This window comes from Geotrypetes seraphini, chromosome 8, assembly GCF_902459505.1.
Source record: "Geotrypetes seraphini chromosome 8, aGeoSer1.1, whole genome shotgun sequence".
Taxonomy (NCBI): domain Eukaryota; kingdom Metazoa; phylum Chordata; class Amphibia; order Gymnophiona; family Dermophiidae; genus Geotrypetes; species Geotrypetes seraphini.
In genome coordinates this window covers 71,749,511-71,762,288 of record NC_047091.1, presented here as the reverse complement: position 1 = coordinate 71,762,288, position 12,778 = coordinate 71,749,511, and the positions used below count along the sequence as shown (strand labels likewise).

General features: G+C 44.2%; 1 protein-coding gene across 1 annotated transcript in view; it reads left to right on the top strand.

Moving 5' to 3' along the window:
* Positions 1 to 12,778, top strand: part of NRXN2 (neurexin 2) — a 1,565,743-nt gene that overhangs the window by 1,145,766 nt on the left and 407,199 nt on the right. The window contains exon 16 of the mRNA XM_033953607.1: positions 4,805 to 4,986. Within this exon, the coding sequence (XP_033809498.1) occupies positions 4,805 to 4,986 (182 nt within the window). The remainder of the gene's footprint in view (positions 1 to 4,804; positions 4,987 to 12,778) is intronic.

Below are 12,778 nucleotides of genomic sequence, written 5' to 3'. Positions count from 1 at the left end.
ACTGTGACGGTTCTGTCTATAGAGGTGACTGAGACAAGAAAGATATTTTGAGAGGAAACTGCATTGAAATGTATTTATTTAACAATTTGATGGTTTTTTTGTTGTCTGCCCTGCCCCGTCCTGCCTCTAGCCCTGCCCTGTTCTGCCCTAGCCCCACCCCCAAAAGCTTCATATTTTCATTGCTGACCTCCGTGCCATGTCCGAGGACCACAGAGCATGTACGGGAATGTGTAACATCATCCGTGTGTGCTCAGAGGCCCTCTAGACGCAGCCGGAGCTTTCCAAAACCCAGCCAAATTGTTGGGTTTTGGAAAGTCCATCTGGGCACCCGGACAGTCCTCTAAAAAGAGGACATGTCCGGGTTTTCCCAGACATCTGGTAACCCTGCTCATAGGGGTTATATCTGCAAGGAAACCTCTATAGTATTTGCCCCTGATATAGATCTTTAGGACTAGGTGAAACATGGCCACATTGGGTTCTTAAGAACATAACATAAGAAATGGCTCTGCTGGGTCAGACCAGAGGTCCATCGCGCCCAGCAGTCTGCTCACGCGGCGGCCCATCAGGTCCAAGACCTGTATAGTAATTTTCTATCTATACCCTTCAATCCCTTTTTCCTTCAGGAAGTCATCTAATCCCTTCTTGAAACCCAATAGCGTACTTTGTCCTATCACACCCTCTGGAAGCGCATTCCAGGTGTCCACCACCCTTTGGGTGAAGAACTTCCTAGTATTGGTTCTGAATCTGTCACCTCTTAATTTTTCCAAATGCCCTCTCGTTCTTGTAGTTTTCGAGAGTTTGAAAAATCTGTCCCTATCCACTTTCTCTATGCCCTTCATGAACTTGTACGTCTCTATCATGTCCCCTCTAAGCTTCTCCTTCTCCAGGGAAAATAGCCCCAGTTTCTCCAATCTTTCAGTATATGAAAGGTTTTCCATACCTTTTTTCAATCGCGTCGCTCTTTTCTGAACCCTCTCGAGTATTGCCATATCCTTCTTAAGGTACGGCAATCAATACTGGACGCAGTACTCCAAATGCGGGCGCACCATCGCCCGATATAACGGCAGGATAACATCCTTCATTCTGGTTGTAATACCTTTCTTGATAATGCCTAGCATTCTGTTCGCCTTCTTTGAGGCTGCTGTGCACTGTGCCGACGTCTTCATCATCTTATCCACCAGTACCCCTAAGTCCTTCTCTAGGCTACTTTCACCCATTACCAACCCTCCCATCGTATAGCTGTACATCGGGTTTCTGTTTCCTATATGCAAGACTTTACATTTCTCTACATTAAAGTTCATCTGCCATTTATTCGCCCACTCTCCCAGTTTGTTCAGGTCCCTTTGTAAATCTTCACAGTCCTCTTTAGTCCTAACCCCATCTGCGAATTTTATAACCTCGCACTTCGTCCCTGTTTCTAGGTCATTAATATACACATTGAAAAGCAGCGGTCCAAGTACCGACCCCCTGCAGAACCACCAGTCTGAGTAGTGGCCCTTCACTCTAACCCTTTGCTTCCTACCCGCCAGCCAATTTTGTATCCATCTAAGTACATCTCCTTCCACCCCATGGTTCTTCAATTTCCATAGTAGGCTTTTTGGAAATCCAAGTATACGATGTCTATGGGGGCCCCTTCATCCATTTGTTTGTTAATTCCTTCGAAGAAGTGCAATAAGTTCGTTAGGCACGATCTTCCCTTGCAGAAGCCATGTTGGCTTGTTTTCATCAGTTTATTTCTTTCTAGATGCTCTTCGATGCTGTCTTTTATCAGCGCTTCCGCCATCTTCCCCGGGACCGATGTCAGACTTACCGATCTGTAGTTCCCCGGGTCACTTCTCGATCCTTTTTTAAAGATAGGTGTAACATTTGCTATCTTCCAATCCTCCGGGATCATGCCTGTTTTCAGGGATAGATTGCAAACCTGCTGTAGTGATTCCTCTATTTCTTCTTTTAGTTCTTTCAAAACCCTAGGGTGGATTCCGTCCAGGCCCGGAGATTTGTCAGTTTTTAATCTATCTATCTGCTTGAGTATGTCTTCGAGGCTTACCTCTATGGATGTTAATTTTTCTGCTTGATCTCCTTTGAAGATTTTTTCAGGTTCCGGCACGTTGGATGTATTAATAAATTGCATGATGGACGTATTAATAAATTGCACTTCTCTTCAACGTATTTGGTCTGTTTGTTGTATATCTCTATATACATGTATCTACTGACGTCCAGTGGGAGCAGCAATTTTGAAAAGCCTTTGTTTGATAGTTTCACCCTGGGGGAGGGTTGAGGTGGATGTCAGGGGAAAGCTGTCATTGTCAAGGGCAGTGGCTTAGTAAGAAGAGAGGGCGAGGGGGGGCGGTGTGTCCCAGGCGCCAGCATCCCTCCTTCTTTCCAACCCTTCGTCTCTTCACACTTCTCCCCTTGCCCCACGTGCGCCCCTCCTTCCCTTCCCTGTGCCTCTGGTTGTTCACCGCCACAAGCAACAATTTTGACATGTTCCTCGCCACTGTGTCATCTCTCCCGTTGATGTCACTCCCAGGTGCTGTGCATACAAAGTGACATCGGAGGGAGAGCCGCCGGGGTCATAAGAAGCACATTGAAGTTGTTACGACGGTGAACCGGGGGAAGGGAAGGAAGGGTGCGCACGTAGCAGAGGAGGATCAGGGAAGGGGCAAAGACTAGAGTGGGGGAGGGAGCACCTCCGCCCTGGGCGCCTCTCACCCTCGCTAAGCCACTGGTCAAGGGTTTCAGAGAGATGAATACTTAGAATGTCGGGGGAGGGACTTCATTTGGCCTCTGCGACTGCCCTTTCTAGCTGGCACTTATGAGTACCTTGGGGAAGGTGTAAAAGCCATTGTGGAAATTTTTAGGCCTTCACATGTATTACTATTACAAAATGGGGAATAATAATAATAGTAATAATTTATTTTTATATACCGCCTAACCAGCAGTTCATAGCGGTTTACACAATAGATACTCTGCATACAATATAATAATAACATCATACATAATAAAATTCTAAGTAACTAATACAAGCATTAAAACTAATGAATAAAAAACACAATATAAACTAATATAAACACAATATAAACTAAAATACACATGCCCAAACCACACCTCTTTAATTCTGAACCTGGTGTAGATCTCCATGTTTAAACAAAGATGGGGGGGGGGTTAATCACTATTTGCACACATAGCTGATCTACTGTATGTATTGGCATTTGGAGATGCTTCTAGAATAGCCCCCGTTGTATAATACAGCTAATTTTAACCTACACATCAACACTCATTTGCACTCCATGCTAACATTGACTTGGTTAATACGATAATAAGGGCAAAACCTCATAAATGTCCTACACAATGGCACAAGTAATACACCTACACAGAACAAAATAAAACTCCTGTTATAAATAAGATACGGGAGCCATCCAGACCAGTAGGCCTCAGAGATAGCAGTAATCCAGGAAAGGGAAGTCTGTTGTCTTATTGGTGGTTGCATCTGGCAAAGCTATGAGTGCTGGAAGGAGATGTTGCCTATGGTGGTTGGGCTCCTTCTTTATTAGGCCCCTTTGGATAATTAGGACACATTCATTAGACCCATTAGAGGTCGTTCGAGAAGCATCTGCACCTTGAAACACTGGCACTTAAATGTGGATTACAAACACATAATTCAGAGTTCATAGAGCTATTTCCAGGTATAGGTGGAGGAATGCAGAGAATTCAAGAGGCATGATTTGGATAGATTGAAACAATCTATACATGCGTTTTCTAATTCACAGTGGGAATACATATGTAATTTAATAAATTTCCACACTGCCTTTTTCATGTATCTGAGGCACGTGCAGAATAAGATACTTGCTCTTTTGGGCCTCACTCAGCTCCTTAACTGAAACCTGTTGTACATGCAGCTTTGTACAATGTGGCCCATGTGTAAGTACCAGCAAATAAATCTGTATGCTGCAAAATTGGCACTTAGACATGTAGATGCCAACACTTATCATTTTAATTTCTCCCATACATTTTGGGAGGGTGACCCAGGTATCCACCCCTCTTTCATTAAAAACTACTTCCTGGCAATGTGCTTGAATCTGCCTCCCTCAGGATCCATGCTTCTGAACATAATGGATGCGGCAGCTATTTGTGTTGGCAAGCACACAGACACTCGGGTACATCCTTATACATGTTTTACAAAAGGTTCCGCGTTTGGCAGAGCCTTTTATAAAATACTGATGGAAATGTGACTGTTCCAACCTGGACATCCCATTTCTCCTGTAGAGTCCCTTTGTAAAATGAGCTTTCTTGTGTGTCTTATCCTGTAAATTTACTAAAGGTCAGAGGTGTCTCTAAGCATTACAGATAATTCACAAAGTCCACTTTTAAAAGTGTTCTACTAGTTAAAAGTCATTATTGAAAAGGAGACAAAGGCTGTATCAAGATTTGTCTTCTGCATGGAGGAGAATGATTAGGCAGGATCTGCCATCCTATATGTTTATGATTATTAAGGATTTTCTATTCTGCCCTATCTGACAGGTCTGAGCAGCTTGCAATATTAACATTTTCAAAGGGTAGAAAGGAATGCCAGCGCACAGATAGGACAGAATCAATCATACAAGTTTAAAAGTTTAAAGTAAAATAAAAAGGGAAAAATAATCATAAAGGTTTAAAGGAAAATAAAAAAGGAAAAAAATATGAGAAGAATGGGGGTTCTGTTTGGGATATTCATGGTTGCTTTCTCTCCTAGATTGTCAGTTTCTTCCCATTTTTATGACTTCTGACTTTTCTTATTTCCCCTTTGTTTTTTCTTTTCCTGTAGCTGGTACCACATACATCTTCGGGAAGGGCGGGGCACTAATCACGTACACCTGGCCCCCCAACGACCGTCCAAGCACTCGTGCGGATCGCCTGGCGGTGGGTTTCAGCACTCACCAGAAGGACGCCATCTTGGTGCGCGTGGACAGCGCTTCAGGGCTGGGAGACTACCTACAGCTGCACATAGTAAGAAGAATGTCCAGGGCAAGGGGCAGTGTCAAATGGCCATTGTTCACATTTCTAATTGCATTTTAGCGGAGTTATCAGAGAAATCCAAGTCTTCATGACTTGATCTGATATGTGTCCTGGTTTTACCCCTAGCAGGAAATACAGGTCCCAGCATGCAGTGAAGTTAAAAGCAGTATTGGTTTGGCCCTGTCAATATTGACTCTCAAACTGGGGAAAGGTTAAGAACCTTGTTCAGGTATATTGGGTTTAGCGGACATTTTGTATGGGAGAGAATAAAATGAAAACTGTTTTTTTAAAAGTTGTTTTTAACATCCTTCAAATGTAGGGCTATTGACTATTCCAGTAAGGTAAGGAAGATACAGAATTTCTAACATGATCATTTGGCCTCCTTCACTTTGTTCTATAATTGAACACTGGATGTTCATGTTTTGAAGGGGAGCGAGAAAGGAGATGAGCTAAGGAACTGCACTGAATCTGTGACTTCCATGCATCACTATATGGCCTGGAACGGTCCTCCTGAGAGTCCCAGTCAAAAGGGTGCAAGTCTCTGTTCAGTGCACTGTGATGGCAAAGCTATCCCTGGAGGAGGCACATGGCAACATAGAAGTGTTTATTTATTTATTACACTTGATATTCTGCATAAGGCCTAAAAGACATCTAAGTGGTTACTTTACAGTACTAGAATATAAAATAAAAGAGGAGGAGGAAGAGGTAGGGGAGAACAAGAGATGGGCGTAAAACTGCGTGAATGATGATAGGGTATCATTCCAGGAGGTGATTGAAAGTCTCTTTAAAGAGGTGGGTTTTGAGAAGCTTCTTGACTCAGGGATATGTAAGGGAGTATGTTTCAAATATAGCAATATGCAAAGCCATTTTAGATAAATCATAGAAGTAGGAACTGAGACATATGTGTCAATGTGACCCAAATTTTACCAGTATTTTAGAACAGAATCTGATGACTTAGAGCCTGGAGAAATGGAAGTTTACATGCTGGTTGTGTGCAGCATAAGCATCCTTTTTAGAAAAATAAATGTGTATAATATTGGCGTTCTGTAAGCTGGCACACAACCAATTATCTTTGGAATCTTAGAAACATAACCAGTTATCAGCCGATGCTGTCACACTGACCGGTTTCCTTTGCCAGTTTAGATTTGTGGGGGGACAAAAACAAGTGAGGGATTAGGGGAGCAATCTCCCCTAAACCTTCCAGTGGAGTGCTACCTACTGCCCAAATCGTAAACATGCTTGGTAGCAGGTGTAATTCCGGACGTCAATCTTTAGGACATAGACATTTAGAGGGGTATAATCAAAAAACACGTCTAAGTCCATACCTTATAAAGGATATAACTCTGCTGGAGAGAGTGCAGAGGCGAGCCACGAAACTTATCAAAGGAATGGAACATTTGACCTACAAAGATAGACTCAGGAGGCTGGGACTGTTTACCCTTGAGAAGAGAAGACTGAGAGGGGATTTGATAGAGACCTTTAAAATATTAAAAGGATTTGATAAAATAGACCAGGAGGCACCATTGCTGAAATATTCAGAGGTGACACGGACAAGAGGTCATAGCCTGAAACTGAGTGGCAGCAGGTTTAGGACAAACGTCAGGAAATTCTGTTTCACACAGCGAGTGGTGGGTGCTTGGAATGCGCTCCCAGAGGAGGTTGTGGAGGAGACTACTGTACTGGGATTCAAGAGAAAGTTGGATACACACCTTCTTGCATATCATATTGAGGGATACAGTAAATCCGGGTCTCCAAAAAGGAGTACCTAAATGGGCCACCGCGTGTGCGGATCACCGGACAGGATGGACCTCGGTCTGATCCGGTGAGGGCGTTTCTTATGTTCTTATGTTGCTAGTTGCCAAAGTTGGCAGTGTGTAAAGTCCATTCTCAAAATTTTTTTATTTATTTATTTTTTTTTAATCGTGTACTTGTACGACCAGCCGTTTGATTGCCCAGACCACTAAGTCATCTATCGTTATACCTCATTCTCTTCCAAAAAATCATCCGTCAAAAACGCCTAGGACAAGACCTGTTAGATATGGGTGGGGTCAGCAAACTGATGGACTGGCCACCCAGACATGGAAACAGAGTAGTGGGGCACCTTACAGGGCACTGCTGTGAACTTCACAAAAAGGAACCACTTCACAGGTCATAGACCTAATTGGCCGCCGCGGGAGCGGACCGCTGGGCGCGATGGACCTCTGGTCTGACCCAGTGGAGGCAACTTCTTATGTTCTTATAAACATATCACCACAACTTCCTTGCAGGTCATGGTGAGTCCCCCAAAACACCCCCAAAACCTACTAGACCCACCTGTCTACCACCCCAATAACCCTTATGGCTGCAGGTGCCACCTATATAGCAGGACAAAAAGGTTTTGGTGAGTTTTGGTAGGTGCACATGTTTCACCATGAATGCAGTGGTTAGAGTGGTTTATGGGCCTGGGTCCTCCTCTCTATGGTTCACTAGCCCCCACCACCACCACCTCTGTGCAGCTCTACTAGGCTTTCCTATGCCAGCTGCTGATGTTCAGGAGGCAGATATGTATGTTTTTATTCTGATTTTTATGGCAGTGGGGGAAGGGAGGTCAGTGTCACTGGGGAAGTGTGTAGGGGTGTGTACTTTGTCCCTGTAGTGGTTATCTGGTCACTTTGGATACCTTTTTGCCACTTAGACCTGTTTTTAGATGGCCTAAATCACTACGTATAAGCTCCGTCTAGGCAGTCTGGTTAAACTTTCGGTTATACAGTGAAACCTTGGTTTATGAGCATAATTCGTTCCAGAAATTACTCGTAAACCAATTTACTCATATATCATAGCGAGTTTCCCCATAGAAATGAATGGAAACTTGCTTGATTTGTACCCCTCGAGGCCACCGGCGCTGCTCCACCCCCCCAAGAACCGTCATTGCCCCCCGCCAGCAAATGCCCCCCCCCTGAGAACCGGCATCGCACCCCCAAACTGCCATCGCCCCCCCCCTCGTGTTGTGCGCCCTCCCTACCCACGATCCAGCATCCCACACCCACCCAAACACCATCCCTTACCCCGCTTTGGCACCGGCACCAGCACCAACGCACAGGATATGCCGGTGCCTGAAGATCCTCCCTCTTGGCTGGGCTGGGCCTTGAGCATCTGCACATGCTGAAGGCCTTCTGGTCTCGCTGTTTCCGAGATTCTCGGAGATCTCTGAGAATCTTGGAGAGAGCGAGACCAGAAGGCCTTGAGCATGCGCAGATACTCAAGGCCCAGCCTAGCCAAGAGGGAGGATCTTTGGGCACCAGCACCGGTATGTGCTGTGCGTTGGTGCTGGTGCCGGTGCCAATGTGGGGTAAGGGATGGTGTTTAGGTGCTCGGCGGGGGATGCCGGATCGCGGGGGGGGATGATGCCAGATCACAAGGGGGGGGGCACTTGCAAATCGAGTCAACGTTCGGTTTACAAGGCACAATTTGCAGGAATGTTTTGCTCGTCTTGCAAAACACTCACAAACCGAGGTTTGACTGTACTTGCAATACGACTAAGTCTAGATTGGCCCACGTCCCGCCCAAATCCCACCCTCACCACTCTTCCTAAAACGCCCCTTACAGCAGCACTGAAAAGGCCTAAGCTGTTTTTAGATACGTCTAAAACCCATTTCAATTATCAGCACTTGGACAACTTGTCTTTTAGATTGTCCAAGTACCAATTTAGGTTGTTTTTTAGACATATTTGGTTTTTGATTATGAGCCCCACAGTTTTCTTCTAAAATAGAGAACAAGCTTCTAAGAACTTGCCACACCTTTGTCCACCAAAATTCCAAGTTTATTAAGCATTTGATATACCACATTGACAAAACATTTTTGCGGTTTACAATTAATTCTTTAAAAAAACAAAAATAAAAAGATAAAAATACAAAACTGACAGTAAAGTAAATGAAATAATATAGTAAAATCTGATTTTGTGCGCTTAAAACTCTGCATAGCATGCTGTGGATTTGTGCAGCATTAGCCAAATGCATCCATAAACAAAAAAAAGTTTTTAATAATGCTTTTAAATGCTCAAAATTAGATTTTAATCGAATATGATTCGGAAGAGCATTCCAAAGTTGAGAACCATTAACTGAGAAAATACGGTCTCTATTGGATGCATATTTAACTTGTCTTGCAGAGGAAAGTACGAGAAGATTTTGTTGGAGGCAACATAGGGCTCCTTTTACGAAGTGCGCCAGGGTTTTTAGCGCATGCACAAAATTACCGCGCGCTATAGCCGAAAATCCACCGTCTCCTAAAAAGGAGGCGGTAGTGGCTAGCGCACTCGGGAACTTATAATGTGCGCTATTGCGTGCGTTAAGGCCCTAGCGCACCTTTGTAAAAGGAGCCCATAGTGTACAAGATGGTGAATAAGGTATTAAATAATTATCCAAATAATGGCGGAGACCGATTGGAACGTATCTTGAAAACCAAAAGTAGAATCTTATGTTATACAATGTTTTATCGGGAAGCAGTGTGCTGACTTCAGTAATGGAGTGATGTGATCAAATTTCTTTTTTTCCTGTAATCAATTTTATTGACATATTTTGTACTAATTGAAGACGATGTAAATCCTTTTCTCTGATACCATAATATAGCCCCTCCTTTACAAATCCGCGCTAGCGTTTTTAGTGTCAGCTGAGGCGGGAACAGCTCGAACGCTCATAGGAATTCTAAAAATGCTAGCGTGGCTTTGTAAAGGAGGGGGGATGGTAAATGATAGTAATCCAATGGACTTATTACTAAGGAATGGATGAGGATATTGATGACAGAGGGAAATAAAAGATGAGAAATCCAGACCACGCTCCCTTGCAATTTGCACTCACCTGGCTTTGAGACAAGCAAATCCCAGATTTGTAAAATGGGGACATAAATATTTGCACAAGATAAACATCTTACAGTAAATATAATAGGGCTTGAAAAATGAGGGCCATGGTGAATGACCTCGAAAGACCGGGTGACCAGCATTCCCTCATTTGTCAATTTTCAATGGCATTACACACCCCAAAGCCCTGCCCAGATAATGCCAGGGAAGAGTTAAGACGGAGCGAGGGCAATACACCCAACTGTCCACATAGTAGCAATATCCAGAAGCAATCCATTGAGTTGTGTGACTTAATTGGTTTTGTTAAATTAAACTGCTAAGTCTTACGTATAGCGGCTGAATATCACCGCCAAGGTCTAGATTCTATAAATGGTGCTTAAAAAAAAATTGGTGCCAAAAAATATAACTCTGAGCGCTATTCTGTAAATGAATAGTGCCTAGCGCAAGGAACCATGCCTAATTATAGGCACAGCCATTTACACCAATTGAGACATGGTGTAATACCTTGCACCTATTTAGGCATGGATCCCCCTCCCTCAATTCTATGACTATGTGCATAAATTGCAGGAATGTCCCTGATCTGCCCATGACCCTTCAATTTCCATGCCTCCTTTTTGGATCCACAAGTAAAATTGGCATCCATAATTTGTTAAGATCCCAATTATCAGTGCTAATTGATTAATTCAATTAAATTGTGCATGCAGATTGGGCCGTACAGGTCAGCCTTTGGCTACACCCATGCTCTGTGATACCACTTAGTCCTGCTTCTACCATTCCTTCACACTTTAGTTTCCACCACACATTCCAGGAGAGCATAGCAGGTGTCTACCTGTCTTTCATTCAGTAGCATAGCGAGGGAGGTTGGCGCCCGGAGTAGTGGGCGCCCAGGATTGCCACGCCATGTGCCCCACTCTCCCCCACCATGCTGTTCGCCTCCATCCCTTACCACTTGAGCTCCTCCCCCTTCCTCCCCCCCATACCTCTTGAGATGTTTGCCTGCGCAAGAAGCATCTTCCATCTGCTGCTCAAGCCTTGGCTCCCTTCTGACATCATGTCCTGGTCCCGCAAGCAGAAAATGACATCAGAAGAGAGCCAAGGTAAGCACGAACAGCAGATGGAAGATGCTGCTCGCACCGTGAACATTTCAAGAGATGCAAGGGAGGGGGCGTAAAGGAAGAGAGGCACCGATGCAGATGCCTCTGTGAAGACAGCTCTCGGGGTGGTCCTTGCCCCCTTTACCATGCCACTGTTTTCATTAATAAATACTTCCTGACATTATACTTGAGTTCTACCCCTAGTGGAAAATATTTTTTAATGAGATTATTACATGAAATGATGATTTTGGAATACTGTGGCTAGTGAAGCTGCTGACTGCTAACATTTTAGTTATGGGGGAAAATGTTTACATGGCATGACAGATCCAAAGTATACCAGACTGCTGAACTTTTCCCTCATGGGGTTAAATTTCATGCCTCACGTCTGTATATTGTCAGTAAGGGCTCCTTTTACTAAGGTGCGCTAGCGTTTTTAGCGCACGCAGGAAATTACCGCGCGCTACGCGGCTAGAACTAACGCCAGCTCAATGCTGGCATTAAGGTCTAGCATGCGCGGCAATGTAGCACGCGCTATTCCGTTCGTTAAAGCTTAGTAAAAGGAGCCCTAAGTGTCTTCTAAGTCAGAATAGAAGAGATTCTGGAGAGCATATGAGTAGAAAATATTAAGGGTGTGCAGCTTGATAATTTTTGTGTTTTGTTATTTTCCGTCATTTACAGAGTGTGCAATATTTCAGAAAACTACCCACAAAACCCACAAAATGTCCTGGGTTTTCCCTGTCGTCTTCATTTGAAAATGAGGTGCAGTGACATGGAAAATGTCGTTGACATTTCCCGTGTTGTCTCAAACGAATGCATATTCTTCGAAAATATCTGCAAATTGCAGCGAGCACAGGTGCAGGCCATGCCAGCAAAATATAGAGAAAGTGGGGACTGAAAATACAAGGGGAGTCTCAGCAAAATGCAGAGAGCACAAGGCTGAAAGCATCACTGGAGACTCCACAAAAATGCAGAGTGCGCAGGAGATGAAACGCCAGAGGAGACTCCAGCAAAATACTGAGAGCTTAGAGGATAATAATATCAGCAGAGACTGCAGTAAAATGCAGAGGGAAAGCAGGGGCTGAGAAGGTGGGCTGCTGCAGGGGCTTTGGATGTGGCGTAGAGCTTTGTGTCTATAACTCTTCTTTGGTTAACCTGCCTTTTATCGATCTGTAGGCCGTTTTAGCAAGGGATAGCAGAGACCCTGAAGGAATCTGACAGGGTGATTGGATTTAAATGTCAGGCTCTGTTCCCTCCCTCATTAGCAGTTCTGGCTTCGGTATCGTCCATAAATCACCAGCCTGTCCCCATTTGGCTGGCAGGAGCGCTGCGCTGGGATTGATGCAGACTGCTGGAACTCGCCTCCTTTTTTCTGTCTTTCTTCATTCCTATCGACCTTATTTATTTCCAAATTCTTTAATTTGTCTGCTCTCAGGGAGCAGCTGGTTGGTAGCCAAGGGCTCGTCTGATAATCTCACATGTGCCAGACAAGCTCACATTGCAGACGGTATGATGCTTGACCTCATGGACCAGTCACAGCATGGGGTCATGCCATCCTCAAACCGCGTACCTCAGTCACGGTCCCTGATCAAGGTAGAGAATTGTAGGAGGACTGGGACAAAAATAGCCCAATGCAGGCCAGCATTCATGATAGTCTATTATCGTGGGCAGAGATGTTGCCTTTTGGCATGAAAGGTTTGCAATACATATTCAGAAACAGCCTCTGAGTTGTTCTGTTTAGATGCCTAACATGTCCTCAGTATAAAATGGTTGTGGTAACAAAACAGGAATATTAATAAATGGAGCTACAGAATATTTTGTGCATCTCCTTTAAGCAGGGAGTGATTTAAGCAGCTTTAGT